This window comes from Schistocerca piceifrons, chromosome 7 (genome assembly GCF_021461385.2).
Source record: "Schistocerca piceifrons isolate TAMUIC-IGC-003096 chromosome 7, iqSchPice1.1, whole genome shotgun sequence".
NCBI classification, from domain to species: domain Eukaryota; kingdom Metazoa; phylum Arthropoda; class Insecta; order Orthoptera; family Acrididae; genus Schistocerca; species Schistocerca piceifrons.
This window is the reverse complement of record NC_060144.1, coordinates 1,054,682-1,079,706: the sequence shown is the minus strand read 5'-3', so window position 1 is coordinate 1,079,706 and position 25,025 is coordinate 1,054,682. Positions and strand designations below refer to the sequence as shown.

At 38.5% G+C, this 25,025-nt stretch overlaps 1 protein-coding gene across 1 annotated transcript in view; it reads left to right on the top strand.

Moving 5' to 3' along the window:
• LOC124805294 (protein unc-13 homolog B) overlaps positions 1 to 25,025 on the top strand; it is a 473,759-nt gene that overhangs the window by 204,181 nt on the left and 244,553 nt on the right. Inside the window, exons 9-12 of the mRNA XM_047265806.1 lie at positions 7,987 to 8,186; positions 14,204 to 14,354; positions 20,478 to 20,762; positions 21,909 to 22,076. Of these exons, the coding sequence (XP_047121762.1) occupies positions 7,987 to 8,186; positions 14,204 to 14,354; positions 20,478 to 20,762; positions 21,909 to 22,076 (804 nt within the window). The remainder of the gene's footprint in view (positions 1 to 7,986; positions 8,187 to 14,203; positions 14,355 to 20,477; positions 20,763 to 21,908; positions 22,077 to 25,025) is intronic.

The window sequence follows — 25,025 nt, the reverse complement described above, 5'->3', positions numbered from 1 at the left end:
AAAAAGAGATTAAGAGACTGGGTGTGGCGATGAAATGACGGCTGTGTAGTGCTGGAATGGGAACATGGAGGGAGCAGGATGGGTGAGGACAGTGACTAATGAAGGTTGAGGCCAGGAGGGTTACGGGAAAGTAGTACGTATTGCAGGGAAAGTTCCCACTTGCGCAGATCAGTAAAGCTGGTCCCTACAGTGGAAACACTGTTTTGCCACCAACCCGACCAATCAGACCCAACCAAAGATCAATATTGAACCTTGCCTAACTCAGTTCACTCCTCCATACAACCATGATCCACCCACACTGCCTCCAAACCACCCCTTGTTAACTTTCCAGAATTTCTTATCCTCGAACATTGCCTCACCATCATTGTGTATGTGTGTGTGTGTGTATGTGTGTCTACTGCTGAAAAAGGCCTTAATGGCCAAAACTGTTATGTTGTGACTCTTTTTATTGTGCCTATCGCAACTCAGCATCTCCACTATATGGTGAGTAACAACTTTCCTTCTCTGGTATTGTAAACACAAAGAGAGACGGATATGCAAACAATGAGGTAACAAATTAGAAAGTTGTGAGAACCACAAACTGTTGTAGAGGGAAAGATATGTGTACATTGGGAAATAAGCACACATCGTTTTTTATTATGGTGGTTCTATATTGCCTGTTGATATAAAAACTATCGTACACACTCAAAAACACTCACACACACACACATACACACACATATGAGAACTGTGACAATTTCATATCACATATATACCACATAGATTGGGGGAAAAAAAAACGAAAATTCACACTGAGCAAGTATACATAAGACGGAGGCATGAGTAATGAAAGAGAATGCAAGAAAGATTGAAGTAATCATGATGTTTATTTAAGGAAAGTCGGTGCAGCAAATACTGTGATAAATTGAGGAGTTGTAGGATAGTGGGACTTGAATAGTGTATGTAAATATATTACCTACTGAATAGTGTATAGACATGGAATCTATTAAGCATGTAGAAGTTGAAAAGTAGAGGAGGACTCCAGGGATTAGATAAAGTATTAAGAAGTAAATGAGAAGTGTAGAATAGATTTTTTTATCTTTACCAGAAAATATTTAATTATGATATGCATAGGAATGGGGTAATGGGGGTAATGAACCATGAGGCCTATTCAGAAAGAAGAAGGGGAGCATATCCAGCATTTACTGAATATATAGGGCAGGTGTACCTACATGGGGATAGGACGACCTGTAGCCTAATGAATAGGGATGTTGTAGAAAGGGGTGTACCTGCCAGAACGGATAGAGGAAATGCACTCGTATGGTCAATCCACAGGCAAGGTATGGATACTGATCATTGGGGAAAAGGACAGTATCATGACAGAAGTCACACATTTTATAGGGATTATTCTGGTAAATTTGAATTCTATGCACAACGAGCATTATTACATACTATGTAAGTTTGCAAGTGTCAAAATGAACACTTTCATGTTTTCATGTTGCCCAGAGTTCCCCCAAACTACATAAAACATTCGAAGTAATACATACTTAGGAAAGGTAGTGTTTAAGATGAAAACAGAAAATAGATTACTCAAATCTCACAGACACCTGTAGTTTATGATTGAAAATAAAAATAAAGTCTCATGTTTCCTAAATACTAGTCAGACTTACTGGATCACTAATGAATACTCAGGTCTTGATATCAAAGTATCACCCAATGTATACTGTTAAAATGTGAATTGTTATTAGGTGTGATATTAATGTACATGATGATTATGTATAAAATATCGTGTGCTCGATCTGAGGAGGGGGATATGAAGTGTTTTGAGAATTTCTATGTAAATTCTAGAACTACTTGGCCTTTGACTGTCTCGAACACATGATATTATAATTATAAATGTGAGAAGGCCTATCTACTGCAAGTCACCTGTTTGTGCGTGCAGGTCCAAAGTGTGTAGTAAGAAGACTGTAGACACGGCAGTCGAATGGCACCGACAAGTGATTGCCGGGCACGCCATGGAAGTTTAATGAAAGAACACGGCAGATTCAAGGAACTTCTGTGTTATTCCGTACTGTTTTATAACTCTGACTATTGTAGTGAAAAAAAAGGGAAAAACAGTTGAAATAATGTTAAATGGATGCTCGTCTTGGACATGGAGAGGTTAAGACGTGCTTTCAAATTCAGCATGAGATTGGACCTGGTTTTTTGAGCCAAATTTCTCTTGCGTGTAAATGAACTTTGTTTCTAACCTTTGGATACACGAAGAGATTTACTTGACAGTGTTTGTTTATGTGAAGAATGAGATTTGTAAAAGTTTTGATGTTTGAATATCCATCATTAAGTGAAGCAAAACAAACTGCATACATTTTCTTATTTATTTACAAATAGAAAGAGTCTTGAGAAATTCCTGATCCTAGCAAATATACTTTGGAGAAGAAGAGAAAAGGAGGTTGCAGCAGCAAGCTAACCATCAAGGAAAGTTGGTTGACAATCTCAAGTAAGTTGCATCGTTAAAGAAGTGGGAATTTACACGCATACTTCATCACTTTAAGTCGTCCAAAGTGTTAGAATACAATATGTTTAAATACAAATTCAAACATGTCTTTTGTTTACTTATGACTTTGCAGTACTTATTGTGGTTGTTTTCTTACCCCCCCCCCCCTCCCCGTGAACCATGGACCTTGCTGTTGGTGGGGAGGCTTGCATGCCTCAGCAATACAGATAGCCGTACTGTAGGTGCAACCACAACGGAGGGGATCTGTTGAGAGGCCAGACAAACGTATGGTTCCCGAAGAGGGGCAGCAGCCTTTTCAGTAGTTGCAGGGGCAACAGTCTGGATGATTGACTGATCTGGCCTGTAACGCTAACCAAATCGGCCTTGCTGTGCTGGTACTACAAACGGCTGAAAGCAAGGGGAAACTATGGCCGTAATTTTTCCCGAGGGCATGCAGCTTTACTGTATGGTTAAATGATGATGACGTCCTCTTGGGTAAAATATTCCGGAGGTAAAATAGTCCTCCATTCGGATCTCTGGGCAGGGTCTACTCAGGAGGACGTTGTTATCAGGAGAAAGAAAAAACTGGTATTCTGCGGATCGGAGTGTGGAATGTCAGATCCCTTAATCGGGCAGGTAGGTTAGAAAATTTAAAAAGGGAAATGGATAGGTTAAAGTTAGATATAGTGGGAATTAGTGAAGATTGGTGGCAGGAGGAATAAGACTTTTGGTCAGGCGAATACAGGGTTATAAATACAAAATCAAATACGAGTAATGCAGGAGTAGGTTTAATAATTAATAAAAAAAATAGGAGTGTGGGTAAGCTACTACCAACAGCATAGTGAATGAATTATTGTGGCCAAGATAGACACGAAGCCCGCGCCTACCACAGTAATACAAGTTTATATGCCAACTAGCTCTGCAGATGTCAAAGAAATTGAAGAAATGTATGATGAAATAAAAGAAATTATTCAGATAGTGAAGGGAGACGAAAATTTAAAAGCCATGGATGACTGGAATTCGGTAGTAGGAAAAGGGAGAAAAGGAAACGTAGTAGGTGAATATGGATTGGGGGGAATAAATGAAAGAGGAAGCCGCCTGGTACAATTTTGCACAGAGCACAACTTAATCATAGCTAACACTCGGTTCAAGTATCGTAAAAGAAGGTTGTATACATGGAAGAACCCTGGAGATACTAAAAGGTATCAGATAGATTATATAATGGTAAGACAGAGATTTAGGAACTGGGTTTTAAATTGAAAGACATTTCCAGGGGCCGATGTGGACTCTGACCACAATCTACTGGTTATGAACTGTAGATTAAAACAGAAGAAAGTGCAAAAAGGTGGGAGTTTAAGGAGATGGGACCTGGATAAACTGAAAGAACCAGAGGTTGTACAGAGTTTCAAGGAGAGCATAAGGGAACAATTGACAGGAATGGGGGAAAGAAATACAGTAGAAGAAGAATGGGTAGCTTTGAGGGATGAAGTAGTGAAGGCAGCAGAGGATAAAGTACGTAAAAAGACAAGGGCTGCTAGAAATCCTTGGGTAACAGAAGAAATATTGAACTTAATTGATGAAAGGAGAAAATATAAAAATGTAGTAAATGAAGCAGGCAAAAAGGAATACAAACGTCTCAAAAATGAGATTGACGGGAAGTGGAAAATGGCTAAGCAGGGATGGCTAGAGGACAAATGCAAGGATGTAGAGGCTTATCTCACTAGGGGTAAGATAGATACTGCCTACAGGAAAATTAAAGAGACCTTTGTAGAAAAGAGAGCCACTTGTATGAATATCAGGAGCTCAGATGGAAACCCAGTTCTAAGCAAAGAGGGGAAAGCAGAAAGGTGGAAGGAGTATATAGAGGATCTATACAAGGGCGATGTACTTGACGACAATATTATGGAAATGGAAGAGGATGTAGATGAAGATGAAATGGGAGATACGATACTGCGTGAAGAGTTTGACAGAGCACTGAAAGACCTGAGTCGAAACAAGGCCCCGGGAGTAGACAACATTCCATTAGAACTACTGACAGTCTTGGGAGAGCCAGTCCTGACAAAACTCTACCATCTGGTGAGCAAGATGTATGAGACAGGTGAAATACCCTCAGACTTCAAGAAGAATATAATAATTCCAATCCCAAAGAAAGCAGGTGTTGACAGATGTGAAAAGTACTGAACTATCAGTTTAATAAGTCACAGCTGCAAAATACTAATGTGAATTCTTTACAGACAAATGGAAAAACTAGTAGAAACTGACCTCGGGGAAGATCAGTTTGGATTCCGTAGAAATATTGGAACATGTGAGGCAATACTGACCCTACGACTTATCTTAGATGCTAGATTAAGGAAAGACAAACCTACGTTTCTAGCATTTGTAGACTTAGAGAAAGCTTTTGACAATGTTGACTGTAATACTCTCTTTCAAATTCTGAAGGTGACAGGGGTAAAATACAGGGAGCGAAAGGCTATTTACAATTTGTACAGAAACTAGATGGCAGTTATAAGAGTCAAGGGACACGAAAGGGAAGCAGTGGTTGAGAAGGGAGTGAGACAGGGTTGTAGCCTCTCCCCAATGTTGTTCAATCTGTATATTGAGCAAGCAGTAAAGGAAACAAAAGAAAAATTTGGAGTAGGTATTAAAATCCATGGAGAAGAAATAAAAACTTTGAGGTTTGCCAATGACATTGTAATTATGTCAGAGACAGCAAAGGACTTGGAAGAGCAGTTGAACAGAATGAATAGTGTCTTGAAAGGGGGATATAAGATGAACATCAACAAAAGAAAAACGAGGATAATGGAATGTAGTCGAATTAGGTCGGGTGATGCTGAGGGAATTAGATTAGGAAATAAGACACTTAAAGTAGTAAAGGAGTTTTGCTATTTGGGGAGCTAAATAACTGATGATGGTCGAAGTAGAGAAGATATAAAATGTAGACTGCCAATGGCAAGGAAAGCGTTTCTGAAGAAGAGAAATTTGTTAACATCGAGTATAGATTTAAGTGTCAGGAAGTCGTTTCTGAAAGTATTTGTATGGAGTGTATCCATGTATGGAAGTGAAACATGGACAATAAGTAGTTTGGACAAGAAGAGAATAGAAGCTTTCGAAATGTGGTGCTACAGAAGAATGCCGAAGATTAGATGGGTACATCACATAACTAATGAGGAGCTATGGAATAGGAATGGGGAGAAGAGAAATTTGTGGCACAACTTGACTAGAAGAAGGGATCAGTTGGTAGGACATGTTCTGAGGCATCAAGGGATCACCAATTTAGTATTGGAGGGCAGCGTGGAGGGTAAAAATCATAGAAAGAGACCAAGAGATGAAAACACTAAGCAGATTCAGAAGGATGTAGTTTGCAGTAGTTACTGGGAGATGAAGAACCTTGCACAGGATGGAGTAGCATGGAGAGCTGCATGAAACCGGTCTCAGGAGTGAAGACCACAACAACATTAACTTCATTGTGTCCACAAGGACATTGTTGTCAATTTTCATCGCGCGCATTGCTGCACTACAGTGTTTTTAAGTATGTGGTTGCACTGTATTGCTGTATGTAACCCTTGCCTTGGCATTTTGTTGCAATATTCACCTGCAACTATTCAGTTATATGAGGGTGAATAAAATATAAATGGGACGTTATTGTAAAAAAAAAAAAAAAAAAAAAAAAAATCATTTATTCAAAGACACAAGGCAGTTACAGTTTATTTTTTCCACATTGTTTCCCAGTTTATAAATACATTTTTTTCAGAAAGAAGGAAGGTTTTATCATTGCGGCATCCTATAATGAAGCTGGTTGCATTAGGAACCAGTTTGCCCAAAACTCTCCATGCCCTCATCATCTTCATATCAGTGCCCACCAAGAGTTTCTTTAAGCTACCCGAACAAAGGGAAACCTCAGGGCGATAGGTTCAGGCTGTAAGGTGGATGATCAAGTTGAGTCCAGAGCATTTCCTGTAGTTTGGATACCTTTCCAATATGGGTCCAGGCATTGTCACCTTGGAGGATGATCTGTTGGGTCAGTTGGTCTCGTCTTTTGTAATGATATGTCTGCCTCACTTCCTTTAACAGCCCACAGTAGTATACAACATTGATTGTGCATTGTTCATGCAAAAAATCAGCAAGCAGATTGCCCTGCCGCCTCCCTCTGCTTCCCCCCACCCCCCACCGCCCCCCCCCCCCCACCCCCACCCAGGTCGAAAAAAATGGTTGAAAGAACCTTTCGAGGTGACAGTCGAGTCTTGGCTTACCTTCACTAGGGCTCCCTCCCCTTTCCTCCACCACTCCATACTGGCTTGTTTAGATTCAGGAGAGTAGTGGTGGACCTATGTTTCATTACAGGCAATGGTCTGACTCAAAAGTGTATCACCTTCTTTCGCAAACCTTACTGTAAGCCCATGACAGACCCCCAAACATCTCAACTTTTCATTTCCTGTCAAAAGACGACTGACCCATCTGAAACACACTTTGTGGAAATATAGGTCATTTGTGATGGTCGCTTGACAGCTCCCATAAGTTATTCCTAACTTTTCTGCAATTTCCGACACTCTTGCCCATCGATCACCTTCAAGAATGTCTCCAACTGCACAAATGTTGTCCTCTGAATGCTGATCCAAGGACGGTGATCATGTTATCGGTTTTCCACATCTTCCCACCATTCCTTGAATTCTTTATGCTGCACAAATGTATGCCCTTGATAATATTTGATGATCAAACTGTGCAGTCAGTCTCTGGAAAACTGCTGTTACTTGTGCTCCTTCATGAGCAAGAAATATTATAATTATGTGCTGTTCATTGGAGGGGTGTAGATGTTGCTCTATCATCATGAGTTTTAGTTGTGAAGCTGTTGAAGCTGTTGGAAGTATGTAACAGATGGCTCTTTTCACTCCTAACAGCCCCACCCAACAGTACTTGATGTGTTGGTCTGGTTCTACCAGCTGATGATGCTCAGGAACAAAAATGTTGTTTATATTTGATTCTCCCTCATATCTTTGGATTTTTCATTCTATACTGTATCCAGGAAACAATTTTTAAGCTTCAGAAGTTTTATATGATATTTTCAGTGTAGTGCTGTCTCAGTTTTAGCAAAATGTTTTCTTTGACATTATTAAACATATTGTTGTTTTGTCAGTTAAATAAATTCCCGTATTTTAACAAGCTCATAGTTACTGAATTAATCCACCTTGTTTGTGCCAAAAATTCATTTAATTTTCTGTTATATTGTTAAGATATCCAATTCAGGACATAACATTAATTATTTGCAGTTTTGAGCATGGCTGTTATTTGGTAACTGTATATTAGTTTCAGTATAAGATTAAACAGCCAACCGGTTCTACTAGGGATGTCTTCATCAGAATGAACAGTTGCTAAATCCTTACATTACATTGCAAAAAAGCAAAAGTCAGAATTTTGAGCAGCTATGCTGAAGTCAAAGATAAAACAAAACATTGTAGTTTTTACCATGTGTACTCAGCTGGGAGCATCAGACTTTTAATTATTTGACTCTGTTTCAGGTCGCACCTTATCATGTCCAGTATACATGTCTTCATGAAAACTTGTTCCATTCTCTATGTGAAGAGAACAGCGGAATGGTCAAATTACCAACAGCAAAGGGAGATGATGCTTGGAAAGTGTACTTTGATGAAGCAGCAGAAGAAATTGTTGATGAATTTGCCATGAGATATGGCATTGAATCAATATATCAAGCTATGACGTTAGTATACATCTGGTTCTTGTATAACACATATGTGTAGCTTGCGTACATTGCCTTCCATGATTTAATAACAATTTCAGGCTAAGATCTCTTCAAAACCTCAAATGTATAACAAGATTTTGTTAGAAATGTTAGTAATACTGTTGTCATTATAATAAAAATGGTATGCACTCTTAACATATGGGGAAAAAGATAAAATAAGAAACAGTTGGATACCTACATAAAAATGATAAAACCATCTGTACTTTAAATTTTTATAACAGTTAATGTATCAGCCACTAGCATTCTTTATGTGTGCAGTGACCTCGTCAACAAAATTCAGAGCTTTCTGTATGTAATTGGATCTGTTCATCTGAAACTGTATCTTTAAAGCTGAAATGCGTTAGTTGTCTGTCCAATACACATTGTGTTCTTTTACTGCACCAGAGTTCTACCACGAATTGACCTATCAGTTCACAAACATACTCATGTGCTCATATTGCTCCAACTCAAGGCCCCTCCTGCACAGTTCATACCCAATAAAGTAGATTCCCTAAAATGCCATGCACTCCATCTACTCCAAATTATACATCTATGGAGTTGAAAGAGCACTTGATATATTGCTACAGTTTACAGGAACCTTACTGGATTACTTTCGGTGTTAAACTGTTTCGTGCCACCATCAGTGAGGTCTGGCTTCCTTCCATTGTCTGCTTGAGGTTCACACTCTGCTCCATGAAGAGAAACAAGGCACAAGAAAACAATTCAAGTTATTGGAATGGGGCATGTATGGTTGGTTACCTTATAACCTTTTAGACAGGATGTTGATCGTGTTACCGGATTTCGGATTCTTCACTGGAAGTTTCCGTGCTCTGTTTCAGCAAATAGTGCTCTCAATTGTAACAACGAACTTTGATATACTATCTGTCATACCTTTACGTATACAATATCATCACAATCACTTTATAGTCTTATGTTATAGCTTGAGGTTTACACTCTGCTTCATAAAGTATGTGCCTGGAAACTGAGAGGTCTTGGGTTCGAGCCTCAGTTGGATCATGAATTTTTTGGTCTTCATTTTAACCTAGAATTCGCATTTCCATGATATGAGGAGTTGCCAGAAACAACACAAGGCTCACATTCCACACTGAAGTGTTGGTGCCCCTTCCTGGTTGTATAACTGGGTAGCTTAGGGGCATGCAAAGCACCAATGTGGCATCCAGTAGAAAGACTTGCACCAGGCCATTGAGCCACATGAAATCATTAGTGTTATTACTAGTACAGCTATGTTTGAAATATGTAAATATCAAACACTAATATATTGCAAATAAATTTAAATAACAATAGTACCCAGCCTAGTTTCCTAATGACCATAATGTTTGTAAGAAACTAAATAGCCACCTTGATTATTACAGGATATTAACAAAATGCAAATTAATGAGATGCATAACTTGCAAATTTCTTTATTGCAAAGATTAATTACATTTTTAAGAACTTACACCTCATCAGAAAACTTAGGAGATGAAATATGGTGAATACTCTTCAAATCTTATCAGACACAATGGACTGAGTTTTGATCAAATTAAGAAATATTTTAATTGTATCACAATTCAGAATTGCTGAACACACTTCATATGTAATCTTGTTAACATCAAAATTCTGTTTTGATTTTTACACTGTTAATTAAATAAATGACATGTAAAAAGTCACATTCTGAGGAAAACTGACTTTAAAATGTACATTTGCCGAGCAAGTTTCAAAACAACAACTATGTTCAAAGTACTGTAGTATTAACTACAGAAACTAAAACATGATATTTCCATAAATAATGGCCACTTCTTGAATATAGAATTTGTTCATGAAAGCCTTTAATGTTTGATATGTTTTTATTGTAATTATTGTTCTCTATTTATTATCTGAGTAGGAAGGTCAAAACATAATCAGCCATTTGAAACTGGAAGTAATTCCAATATTTTGGAATCTCTTGACATGGAATGACACACATTATTTTGATATGATTATGAGGAGACATATTTGCAAAGTCTGTTAAAGTACTAGACAATAGTAACGATGATCTTGCAATGTCGCCTTACATTGTGTAGCTGTTATCTACCAATGAAATAAAAATGTCTCTGCAATGGAATTATATTTCAGATGTAATAGAACATATTATGCCAGCACTAGCTCTTCTCACAAATTAGGAGTCCATTGCACTAATATTACACAATGTGTGATAGTAACCATGGATTCTAGCTGAGAACTGCGAGTGGTATTTCAACGAGTATTGTATTGCAGGATTTCAATGTACAGTAAATAATAGGATTTTTAAATAACCTTTTGTGCAAACTAGAACCTGGTGGACTCTCCATCACTTTTAACAACTTTGATTACAGGTAAGGGTGGCAATTTTGAAAATTTGATTGACATATCTAGAAGGCTGAACTCTGAACATCTGATTTATGTGTAACACCAGATAAAAATGTTTATGCAGTTCATTACATTTCAGTGTTTTTTGTTTTGTTTTGTGGAAGTGTGGGGAATATTGCTGACAACTATATACATTTACTTTACAGTTTTCTGACAGTGGTGTTAGTGAAATATTTTGACTTGGCCTATTTATCAGAGTCAGTAGAACACATTGAGCAAGAGTCAGTGGAGGAGAATGGGGTAGGACTAGTTCAAACAGCTGTAAACATGGTGGCATTTGATCAGTCAGGTCTAGGACAAGGAGGACTAGATCAGGATGGTCTAGAACAAGCAGGACAAGATCATAGTGCAAGCAATGTTTTGCTAGGGTTTCGAAGCAAACTGGAAAAGTGGTTCAATACAGAGTTCAAAAAATCTCCAAAATAGATGTTAAAATTTCCAAAGAAATTGATCAAATGGATGCTAAGCTCTCAAAAGAAATTTTGGAAATAGACAACGAGGTCTCAGGCGTAGAGAAAAGGAATGTAAAGTCAAAAGACAAGATTTCAAAAGAATTTAGTTGTTTAGATAAGTTGATTTTAAACTCATTCTTGGAAATGAAAAACTAACTGAGTACTCAGACTGATGAGGTGAAAAATGAGATAAGTGGCCAAGTGACAGCTATATGTGATAAAGCAGAAAAGTTGAGCAAAAGAATGCATAAGGTAGGAGACAAGTTATCAACACAGACTCCAGACTGGGAGGTGTAGAACTGAAAGTAATTGAAGTGGAGTCACTGGTGCAGGGATGAAGTTTCTATCGTAGAAGCTAAGTGCAGATGTGAAATTTAAACTGTCAATAAGCAAAACACTGATTATATTAATTCTTTGAATGATAAAATTGAGAGCATAAAGAAAGATGTATTTGAGAAAGATAACAATGTAACAGTAATGCAGCCACTTCACATGCAAATTTTATTCATGTGCAAAAACAAGTATAGCAATCACAAAAACGGTCTTGCTCAAAATGATTCTCTAGTGTTGGGTGTAATAACTTGTCTAATATGCCTGTGAGAAGTTTCCCCTGGGAGCAACACTGCAAAGATAATTTACTTCCTGAAATAGATAATGATTTAAAAATCAAGTTTGTAAACAGATTTCTTGAGGAAGAAGCATTGTTTTGGGTTAACCAACTCAAATGCCAATGTTTGACGTTTGATGAATTTGAGAAAGTTTTTGAAGAAGTTTTGGTTTGAAGCATGGGAGGCTGGAGTTACGAGTGCATTTTTAAATCCTTTGTAGCAGAAAATGAAACCTATTTATTGTACATTAAAATCCTGTGGCAAGTCACCAGTTGAAGTCACTCTCAATTCTCAGCTGGACTTTGTGGCTGCTATCACACATCTCATGACATTAGCACAACAAACACATAAATTGTGAGAAGAGTAAAATGATTTCAAAGGATAATGTACTTACTTTTTGTCATGACAGTCTCACAGGCATTGAAAATGCATTGTTGAGTGTCCCAGGATCATTTTCAGTTCTGGACAGTACTAGCATTATAGTTTCTATTACATTTGAAATAATAGTGCTGGCCAGATAATCCAGTGGCAGAGATACTTTTATTTTGTTGGTAGATTAACTGGAACACAGTGTAACAGCACAATGAATGATCATTACTACTGTTGTGTAATACTTTAATAGACATTGCAAATACATCTGCCCATAATCGCATCAAGACAGTATGTGTCATTTCACATCAAAATATTCGAAAATAGTGGAATTACTTACAGTTTCAAATGGTTGATTACATTTTGACCTTCTTGTTCAAACAATAAATAGAGACAATATTCACAATAAAAACAGATCAAACATTAATAATTTTCATGAACAAATTCTATATGCAAGCAGTGACTCTTAATTTATGGAAATATCATGTGTTTATTTTTTTTTGAAACTTGCTCCTTAGATGTACATTTCAAAGTTAGTTTTCCTCAGAATGTGACTTTTTAGATGTCGTTTATTTAATTAACAGTGTAAAAATCCAAACAGAACAGAATTCTGATGTTGATAATATTACAAATCAGGCCGTTTTACAATTCTGATTTACAATACAATTAAAATATTTCATATTTCAATAATCACTTAATCCATCATGTTTGAGAAGAATTGATGTGTATTATGAGTACTCCATCTAGTATGTTCCTGGATATTCAAGAAATTTTTAAAATGGTAACATTCTCAAACTAGATTTAGTGCTGTTGTTATTTAAACTGCTTTGTAATGTGTTAGTTTTTGATGTTGGTCTGTTTCAAATGTGGTTGTAATTTTAGCTTTCCTACAGACTTTGTTCTTTTTACTCAGTATGAGAATGGTAAGTTGACTGTTATGATACTGTATAGGTATAGCTATAGGTATCACAGATAGTATAACAAAGTTTGTTATTGCAGTTAAGAACATTGTTTGCTGAAACAGAATGTGACTACTCAAATGAAGAATCTGATACCTAGTATTATAAAAAGGATAGACTGCTACTCACCATGTAGAGGAGATAAATTGGAGACTAGCACAATGAAGAGACTGCTAAACATGCCAGGTTTCAGCCAAAAGCCTTCTTCTAAAGTAGACAGCACATACACATTCACTCAAGCATAGCTCACACACACATGACCCCTGTTCTGGCCACTGAGGCCAGAGTTTGAGCAGCTGCACATGATGGGAGAAGCAATATTGTGTGGTGGTGGTAAGGAGGAGGCTGTGGCTGTGAGAGTTGACAGAAAGAAGGGTAGTGGGGGATGGTAAACTGCTGCTTGTGAGAACATACAGGGACATGATGGGGACATCGTAGGGCAGTTGGTTGCAGTCAGGAGGTTAAATGGTGTGGGAGGGATAGGAAAAAGGAGGAGGAGGAGGAAAAAGACTGTGGTGTGTTGGTGGACTAGAAGGCTGTGTAGTGCTGGAGTGGGAGCAGGGAAGGTAAGTCACTCCAGTAGGAAGAACAGTACAGATAAGGAGATGTGAACAACAAAGTCTTCATTTCTTTATCTTGCAAGCTTTATGTCTAGCTTGTTTGCAAGTGAGAACTCATGCCCTGTGCCATTATAGTCTCTTTGTGTATTTACACTACAGTAACCACCCACATTCCCAATTAAATTAAAAATACATTGAATAAAATTAGTTCTAAAATTATATGTAGGATACATTTCCTATGTATCAGACAGCTCAGCTATTAAAAAACCATTCATAACCTAAAACATGACCAAAGTAACATACTGTGTTGTGTAGTTTGTATGATTTAATAAATTTTAATTAAAAATTCATTCGCAGGTTTTAGTACAAATTCCCTCTGTTTTGATTTATTATGTTGGTTATCTAAAAGTTTAATGAATAACTCATTTACAGGTTGTGATTTATTATGATGGTTCTCTACTGTCAGGAAGTAACATGCGTATTTTACTGTTTAGGTTCATTGTTATGGATGTATGTGTGCTTTTTCACTTAAAAATTTTCTGCTGACCAGTAATTTATTTTGAAATGTAATGCAGTCATAACAGTAAAATGTGATTTATCAGTGTGCCTATACAACATTCAGTGTGACTTATTTGAATAATGACTTACAATGTCAAATTTCAGGCACTTTCATTGCTTATCAACAAAGTACCTGTGCCCTGGAGTGCCTGCTGTGATGAGTACTCTTCTTGCCAACATTAATGCATATTACGCACACACTACAGCATCTTCTGCTGTATCAGCAAGTGACCGCTTTGCAGCGTCAAACTTTGGGGTGAGTAGTGAATGATACACTGAGATATTCTGCAACTTTATCAGATTACAACAACAACAACAACAACAATAATAATAATAATAATAGGCCTGAACTAACAATAAAATACACTGCTGAGTGTGAATGCTTCAGCACACTGAAGTAATGGAGACAGGAGAAATAAAAAGTATTTCGCTCTTGAGCTAAGGTATACATTGTTGCAGCTTTATCTGAACATAAAATGGAAATTACACGAATCAAATAGGAAGATCGTGTTGTATACAAACTAATGTTAGACTTAAAGATTAATGAGTATTGTTTCAAACAGCACTTTGAATACTGTACCAGAATAGAGGATGTAATGACACTTTACAGGCAACCAGCAGTAAATATTTTAAGGGGGATAGGATGTCAAACGGGCTGACTTCGAGAAGGAGAGGCACCATAGGACATTTTAATATGCACTGTCTATACTTTTACAAATAAATTCATAAAACTTTGTCAGCATGACCAGAAAGGATTCAGAATTCACTCTCATAGCAGTGGAAGTTCAAAAACATGAAAAAATAATATTTTTTAAATGTGAAATTTCATGATTTTTTCACTTACTGTTGGCTGAATTTGTTGCTATAGGTACACTTTTCTTCATACGTAAGAGAGATTCTTTGATGAATTTTGCACAGCTTACAAACCATACTTACAGGTGTATGAAACTCTAGAATTTATTTAATCTATGGAAAAATGAATGGGCTGTTACATTTTAAACTTCGTGTCTAGAGAAAACTTGAATTTTATAGTTAATTATCTCAATTTTTATTACAGTTTTTAACAGATTTGGGAAATTCTAGAGTTCCATACACCTGTAAGTATGGTTTGTATGCTGTGCAAAATTCGTCAAAGAATCTCTCTTACTTAAGAAGAAAAGAGTACCTACAGCAACAAATGCAGCCAATACCAAGTGAAAAAATGATGAAATTTCACATGTAAAAAAAATTTGTGTTGTTATGTGTTTGAACTCTCTCTGCTATGAGTGTGAATCCTGAATCCTTCCTGGTCGTGCTAACAAAGTTTTATGAATATATTTGTAAAAGTATAGACAGTGTAAATTAAAATGTCCTGTGGTGCCTCTCCTGCTCCAAGTCGGCCCGTTTCACGTCCTATTCCTGTTAAGATTCAAAAAGTAGTTGAGAAAGATTATGTATACGTAACAACAACAAAAAATAACTATTTGTGGACACTAAAATTGATTTGCTGATGTAAGTATTGATTGAGGACACTTGGATTTTTTTATGACTACTTTTGGATTCCCAACAAGGGTACAAGCACATATTGCAACTGCCATTGACAATTTGTTTTTGAACCAACTCTCTTCAGTAATGTAGATACAAATTGCTAGTGTATAGTTCATCTGACCAGGATAGACAGATTTTTTAAAAATGATGACCTGTTACTTCAAGATTATAAAAGGAAAGAAGTAATTTGCAGAGTTGTAAACAAGGACTCAACCAGTGTTTGTAGAATGTTTACAGAAAGAATTGTGAGATGAGATTTCTAAAATGAATAGTAGTACTTAAGTTCTGAATCTCACAACAAAGAAAGCACAAGATGACACCTCCAGATGAAGAATATTTAGTGACCTCACAGGACAATAGTTCACAGCAGCTTTAATGTATTTCGTAGCCATGTGGCAAGACAGGTACAGTACAATTCTAGTCACTATAGTAAATAGCACAATGAACGAAAGCAAACTGATGGCGGGCTTCGATATCATACATAGATGGCATGTCGCAGGTGTCCACGTCCACACTGGGCTCTGGCACAGAAGGGAGCTGCTGTGGTGGGGGGGGGGGGGGGGGGGGCAGTCAGGGCTGGTACAGCAGTTTGATCTGATCCATCTTGGGAAGCCTATAAACTGAGGGAGATGAGAGAATCACTGGAACTAGCTAACAGGTCTCAGAACCAGAATGCAGGAGCAACTGAAGAGCAGGTGGAGAGATAGCTGAAGCTCTGGTGGAAGACAACCGAAAGGTGGTATCACCACAATGTAAGTGATGGCTGATGTGTCGTCTGTTGCAGGCAGAGATGATTTTCATGGCGTGTCACCATCCAGTCCCCCATGGTTGGAGTGAACATGTGACACCCCTGGTGCTACCGGTTGACTGCTGGAATCCACTTGTCTTGGCATCTGAAGCCCTGCACCCATACACAGGTGCCTGGTTGGAAGCATGGAGTTAGCACTGCAGACAGTATCACAGGCGCTGGCAGTGAGGGATGGAGGAGCATGCAGGGTTGATGGCCAAGGAAGATTTTTGCCAGGTTCTTCTCCCCTATTGGCATCAATATGTAGGAAATCAAAAAAATTTGTAGCAACCCATCAGTAGAAGGGTCATTCTCATATTCATTTATATGTGTTTTAAAAGTTTTCATGAATATTTTGCCTCACCATTTGATTGGGGATGGAAAGGCAGAGACAACAGGTGTTGATGCCACTTCAGCACAGAACTCGCTGAAAACCCGAGAACAAAATTGTAATCCATATCCAACACCAGAGGAAGTCCTGCAGTACCGAAAATTCTGCTGAGCACTGTGACTCCAGCCTTTGCACTCATTGACCGACAGCTGACCACATACAGACAGTTGGAGTATACATTTAGGACTGTCAGCCAGGTAGTATCCAGGAAGGGGCATGCGAAGTCGACATGAACCTGTTCCAGCGGGTGTGGGTGCATCGGCCAGAGTGAGAATGTTTAGCAGGGAGCCACTTGCTGTTATTCACACTGGTACCACTTGCTGATAAGGTGTTTGACCTGATGGTCTATTCCTGGCTAGTTCACATGGTGATGGATGAGCAGTAAAGTTTGGAAGACACCCCAGTGACCTTGGTGCAAGAGCTATAATATTTTTGGGCACAAAGGTTCCAACAGGACAACCCAGGGAGAACATTGATCCACTGTTATTAGGATAACTCTGCCCACCAAGATTAGCCAGTATTAGAAATGAAAGTGATGTCACAATAGATTGGAATCTCAAGTGGGAATACAGTCCGGCCATCCCTGTTGTATATATCACCATACCTGTTGTTATATATCACCATACCTGTTGTTAAACTAAGCAGATTCAGAAGGATGTAGATTGCAGTAGGTACTGGGAGATGAAGAAGCTTGCACAGGATAGAGTAGCATGGAGAGCTGCATAAAACCAGTCTCAGGACTGAAGACCACAACAACAACAACCTGTTGTTAAATGATCTTGGCCTCAGCTGCAGCTGCATTGGCACCCATCATGGGAAAAGCATCATCCACCTGTTGAGCCTCTTTGTCCAATGGGAAGCACAAGATCTCGTCTTGGTTGAAGTCAAGGTTGGGGCTCATCAGGACATGGGTTAGGGCATTCACATTTGTGCGTTGAGTACTATTGTGGAAGTGAATTTCTTAATTGTAGCAGCTAGGAAAGAGTGACCAGTGCTAGAGCTAGTGGGAAGTGCTATCAGTCAGCTTTGTTATGGGACTGAAGAGGGAGATCAACAGCTTATGACCTGTAAAGAGGTGAAACATTGTTCTGTATTTGAATACATTGCAAAGGTGATAGCAAGGGCCTCTTTTTCGATTTGCAAATATCAGGCCCCACTCAGAGGCTTCTGCTGCTGCGTGTAGCTGTTTGCCCAGTTGAACTTTTTTGTGAAATAGTGCTGATAGGAGTGCCTTCTTCAGGGTCTTGAATGTCTGTTCACATGCCTCTGACAATACAAAAGGCATACCCTTCTTTCTTGTTGAGCAGGTGCACAGTCGATGCCACATCTAGGATAAACTTTCTGCATTACCTTATTTTCACCAAGAGTCACCGAAACACCTTTAAATTTGTGGGGCAAGGAAGGGCAACCAGTTTCTCTGTGCCTGTAATATCTTTGTGTTTATGTTAATGACCAGGACTTTTTGTGGTTCCTCATCCAGAGGTAGTATTATGCAAGGTTCAGAGAGATTGACCTTCTTGAAATACTGGCCTCTTGTGAGTGTAGAGAAAAGCACAGGCACAGTTTCCTTGCCAGATTTTTCAATTAACCAAAAGTGTTGCCAGCTCACTTTGCAGACATGGTTTCAATGACTTCAAGACTGTCAATCCATCAGGCTCATTCTCGATGGCACCCAGTAGTGCGAGGGGCACGGATCATGCTCAGCAGTAGTAAGTGAATGCCAACTTCTTTAATATAATGTGTGCTGTACAGTTCATCACTTTTCCTAGATGCCCCCCCCCCTGCCCCCCCTCTCAATCCCTCAGAGAAAATGTCAGAGTCATCCTTACTTAGGGTTTCCAATTCACAAAAAAGTACTTGTTCTGAGACCAGGTGGACCGAGGCATATGTGACCAATTCTAAAATAGAAAATACATTAAGGCCAAATAGATTCTTTGTATCTGTACTGTGAACAACATGGAAGGTAAGGTGTCATATCTCATTTTTGTACATCACCACAGTTGTGAGTGATCATTGAGTGGAATGTATTAGCAGCACTAGCAGCTGGAGATACATTTGAAAGCTTAACAAGGATGCACAGACACCAGCACAAAGCGAGCATGATGAACAGTTTCTTAGGAGACACCACTGTGGCTTGAGACTACAACAAAACCATGTTAGTGTCTATTAGGTCCTGTGAAGGTGAGTATTTTTTGTCCAGAGCACAGCAGCCAGAAGCAAGCTGTACTTCCTTCTGGCATGTCTCGCTCTGTGCCCACTTGTTGGAGTAGTCTTCTCTGACATGTGTTCAGAAACAGTCTAGACATGACTGAAACGAGGGCGTGTCAGGGGCTGAGACTATTTTCCTTTTTTTCTGAGAAGGAGCTGGAGTGTGGCAATGTTTGCACTCTACTGTTGCTACATTTTCTGTGTTGGCAAAGGTGGATTCTCTGCTGGGTCTGAAGCGACAGCTCCTGCCTCGCCCCAGAATTCTAATCAGCGACCCATTGCCTAGAAAACTGCGAAGGACTGAGCCCATTTTAAAATGTCCTCCATAATAGGATCCTCAAATTGTAGAGCTTTCTGATGCACCTTCTTGTCCGGAGGTGCCCAAATGATCACATGCTTAATCATCACCTCTGCATATGATTCCTTATGTACTGGAGTCACAAAATGGCATTTCCAACTGAGTCCCAGCAGGTGAGCTTCCCATGTGCTCTATGACTCATTAGGCTGTTTGTGACACCAATGGAACTCCACATGGGATGCAGTGATGTGGAAGTATTGGTGAAAGTAGGTAGTTAATGGAGCACACATTTTGTCAAAGATCAGGCGTGTCAGTTCTGTGAGAGGAGCCAATTTGCACAAAAACTGGTATGTTCTGGGCAAGATCTGTGACAGGAAAAGTGATTTTACCACATGTGAGTCCGATATCTGGAATGCAGCAAAGTGCTGCTGGAGACACTTCTTATATGCTTTCCACTGTTCTGCCATCTTGTAGTGAGGAAGGAGTCATGGCAAATTTGTAGCCGATTGGTGAGAGAGCTACACTTAAAACAAGGCTTCCTTACATTTCTGGCGCTCTAACTGCTGTTGCAGAAATTGCTGTTGTACGACTACCACGACACACCCAGTGGCCTGTCGCTGAGGGTCTGTGGTTACATAACTAACATGAAGAATGCCCATTATCATCAGCAGTCATGGTGTAACTCACAACATAAAAAAGACATCAGACGACACCTCCAGAACAAGTGTATTTAATGATCTCACAGGACAAAGTTCATAACGGATATGATGTACGGGGTAGCCACATGACAAGACAGTTATAGTACAGTGCTAGGCTAGCTTAGTAAATAATATGATGTGTGAGAGCAAACTTAGGGTGATAGCATGTTTACATTGCATGTCACAGGTGATGCTGGTAGGTGCCTGTGCAGCCATTATGCAGTGGGAGGGGAGGGGGGTAATATGGAATTCTGCATTGGTCTGTCTTTTTACTGTTCAGTCATATGGTCGTGTGACAGTGCAGCCAAGAATGGTTCAAAATGAGAGACAATTATGTATAACTCATGGAAGGAAACAAGTATAATTCTGTTAGTTATTGTTTATCTAACATTTTGTTTCTGTTTGTAATTACTCATGTCGTTTTCTCTCTGTTTTCTGTACTCATTGTATTCTTTTCTGTCTGATTTTAGAAGGAGAAATTTGTTAAGCTGCTGGACCAATTGCACAATTCACTTCGGATAGATTTGTCAATGTACCGCAACAACTTTCCAGCATCGAGCCAAGAAAAACTAATGGATCTTAAGTCCACTGTGGATCTGCTCACCAGCATCACTTTCTTTCGCATGAAAGTCCAAGAACTTTCTAGTCCTCCACGTGCAAGCACAGTTGTGAAAGACTGTGTAAAAGCATGTCTTCGATCTACATATCAGTTCCTCTTTGAGAACTGTTATGAGCTTTACAACAGAGAATTCCAGGTCAGTATCAAGAAAATGAAGGTGTAATTGTCTAAAACAAAAATTGGCCATGAAGGAAACAAGTAAAACACAAACATAGTTGTGTTACTTTATTTATTTTAACTACCTATGTTTAATTAGTAAAAACAGATCGAATTATTTTAAAAGTGCTTGAAGTATTTTGATAATATCAGTGACATTAATTGAGCATTTCTAATTCACTCCTTTATTCATTCATTCTTATCTTGATTTTTAGTTGTAAATAAGGCTCACATACACAAACTAAAACTTAACTTGTAATTTCACATGAGGAGCAGCGAGATAAATGTTTCAACTTTAGCAATACTGATTTATTTTCCATAACGTATATTACCACTGGAGAAGTGGATTCTTCCTGCCCATCCTTAAAAAAAAAATGTAAAACGGCTTGTTAATTGTTGTTGACATATATTAACAACATACTTTTTAAAGAGATGATGATGTGTAAGTATGGTCCACGACCTTCACAAAGTAACATGCTTTAGATAAAGTGTACTGTGTAAGTTTAACTGAAAAATTGAAAACATTTATGAAATCTGATATAACACTTTGTTAAGGATTATAATTTTTTTCCCAACTTTTCAAAATATAAAGTGTCTAACTAGAGTACTAGAGCGGTTGTAGATGAATGTGTCAGAGAGGAACTTACCATGTGAGCAGAGTGGTCAGGTTGGGATCTGTCTTGTGATGGCGAATCTTTTTGTGATTGTCGGCTTGGTCTCATTGATAAGGTATCTAAGAAGGAAGCAGAGGTGAGATTAGAAGTTTCTAGAAGATTATTGAAGGACAGTGGAAGGGGAATAGTGAAGGAATGTCATTTATAAAGGTGCAGAAGATTTCTGTGCCACCTTTTTTACTGTAATTAACTTTTCCATGTGCCATCTCAATTTAGATTTTATGTTTATTCTCTGACCCACTCCAGGCACTTACCAGTAGTATTCATTCAAGAAGGCAATGATTGATTCCACACCCAATCTTCTCCCAACCTGGGCTAGTGCTCTGTTTTTAATGATCTCACTGCCATGAAGACTCCAGTAAATCTTTTTATTTCACACTGAGGGCATAAATGCCAGCATAATTATGATGGCTTGCAATTAAGCAGTAATGAAAAATGTCTTAACTTCATAGGTCGACCCAAATGAAGCCAAAAGGGACCAAGAGGATCACGGGCCTCGCCTGGATAGTTTGGATTTCTGGCACAAACTTATTGCACTCATAGTGTCTGTCATAGAAGAAGACCGCAATAGTTATGCTCCTGTACTGAATCAATTTCCTCAGGAGCTCAATATTGGTCAGGTAAGTTAGTTGAAACCTTTCTTTTTTAAGTGAAAATATTTGAATGGCTCTGTGTTTTATGCCATTTGTTTCACTCTTTTGACCTGAAAAACCTAATTCTGTGGGAATAGCATTTTCCAGGCTTACACATGTAAGCCGTAAATGCTGCTTTCTTGACTGGAATAGTGGTCCCTAATTTGTAGTTCTGCCCAATTTCTCCAATTTCATGTTTTTTGCGACTCTACACCATAAATTTGTAGCCCCTGTGAAAAACCCATAAGACCAGTGCTAAAAAATCCCCTGATTTTACATTTCTTCCTAGTAAGGTTTACCTTGATTCTAAGTTTCTATTCAGTGTCTCATTTGACTTTGTCCCGTTTCATCCTATTGGCACTTGTGAGAGGTACAGACGGACGGCAGTCATGCAAAATACTTTTGAACATGTTTCCTAAAAATTGTCTTGAGCAGCTAGCTTGGCATCCCACATGCAAAGGAAATATCTTAGACCTTGCAGCTTCAAATCGGCTGGACCTTATCAACACTGTCAGTATAGAAATGGGGATTAGCGATCATGATGCCATTATAACGACTATGATTATGAAATTCAATTTCTGCTAGATAGAGCAGATAAGCACTTATTAACATCTCACTTAGACAGTGAATTGGCATCACTTAGTTCCAAGTGTATAAATGATGGAAAAGACCCACCATGGTTTAATAACAAAATTTGGCGGATGCCGAGGAAGCAGTGGCTGTTGCACTGTTAGTTCAAAGGGGAATGCCTAAATGATGACAAACAAATGTTAGTAGAAATTCACGTGTTTGTGAAAAGATATATGCAGAAAACATACAACTATTGCCACCATCACAGCTTAGCAAAAGATCTGGCAAAGAACCCGAGAAAATTCTGGTCATATATAAAATGAGTAAGCGGGTCTAAGGTGTTCATTCACTCCCTTGTTCATCATTCTGGTGTGGCAATAGAAGCTGAAGTTTTAAATTTCACATTCAAGGAATCGTTTGCACAGGAGAATCATACAAACATACCGTCATTTGACCATTGGATAGACTCCCATTTGGACGACAAAGTAATAAGCATACCTGGCATAGAGAAACAAGAAAATGATTTGAAAGCAAATAAATTACCAAGTCAGGATGGAATCCCAGTTTGATTTTACACAGAGTGCTCTCCGGCATTGGCTGCTTACCTAGCTTGCACTTATCATGAATCTCTCACCCAGCACAAAGTCCCAAGTGACTGGAAAAAAGTGCAGTTGATTCCCATATATAGGAAAGGTAACAGAACAGACCCACAAAATTACAGACCAATACCCCTAACTTCTGTTTGCTGCAAAATTCTTGAACATATTTTCAATTTGAATGTAATAAAATTTCTTGAGGATGGGAAGCTTATGTGCATGAATCAGCATAATTTTAGAAATCAAGGCTCATGCAAAACTTCGCTTGCCATTTTCTCACGATGTATTGAGAAATACGGAAGAAAGGCAACAGGCAGGTTCCATATTATTAGATTTCTGGAAAGCATTCAACATGGTTCCCCATTGCAGACTGTTAAAAAAGATACGGGCATATGGAATAAGTTCACTGATATGCGAGTGGCTCCAAGACTTCTTAAATAATAGAACCCAGTATATTGTCATTGATGGATTTCAGAGACAAGGGTATCATCAGGAGTGCCCCAGGGAAGAGTGGTTGACCGCTGTTGTTCTCTGTGTACATAAATGATTTGGCTGTCAGTGTGGGTAGACGATTTAGACAAAATTTCCAGTTGGTGTGATGAATGATTGCTAGGTCTAAATATGGAGAAATGTAAGTTAATGCAGATGAGTTGGAAGAGCAAACCTGTAATCTTTGGATACAGTATTACTAGTGTCCTGCTTGACACATTCCAGTTGCTTAACTATATGGGCATAATGGTACAAAGCAATATGAGGTGGCACAAGCATGTGAGAACTGTGGTAGGGAAGGTGAATGGTCGACTTTATTGGGAGAATTTTAGGAAAGATTAGATTAGATTAGTTTTTTGTTCCATAGATCCATGCTGAGGAGATCCTCGTGGATGTGGAACATGTTTTTTTTAAAAAAAAGAGCTGAAATAACAATACTATTTTTTGTTCCTGTACATACAATACAAGAAAGATATACCGAAGGTTAAATAATGAACTATGAAGAGAAACAGAGAAACTAGGAAAAAATGGCTAAAAGAGGAATGTGATGAAACTGAAAAACTGAACAGGAAGGGAAGATACGACTTACTATACAACAGAGTAAAGACTATGGCATGGGAACAAAACAGAGCAGGAAGTGCTACTATGGAAATTTTGAGTAAAGACAAAGAGGTAGTGTACAAAGATCGTGACGATGTCCTCCAGAGATGGGAAGAATATATAAAAGAGCTATATGACACAAATAGCAAACCAGAGACTCTGGAACTTGAATCACACAACAGTGTAAGTGATGACGAGAAAGGACCGACCGTCATAATGGAAGAAGTAAAGTCTGCCATAGCTGCAATGAAAAATGGCAAAGCGGTAGGTACAGATACAATACCAGGAGAAATACTAAAATGCTTGAACCACGATGGAATAAGAGAAATATTGAGGTTATGTAATAAAATATATGACAGGGGTGAATGGCCTGAGGACTTTCTGACGACAGTAATGATTCCATTACCGAAAAAACAAGGAACCAAGAAATGCAGCGAGCACAGGACAATCAGCCTCATTTCACATGCAGCCAAAGTGATGTTAAGAATAATTAATAAAAGACTTGAAAAAGTAATGGAGGTGAATCTTGGCAAGGAGCAGTTTGGCTTTAGATGGAATATGGGCACCAGAGATGCAATAGGGCTCCTGCGAATCTTGGGAGAAAGGTTTATTGAAAAAGGAAGAGACCTCTATGTGTGCTTCATCAATCTAGAAAAGGCATTTGACAATGTGGTTTGGGACA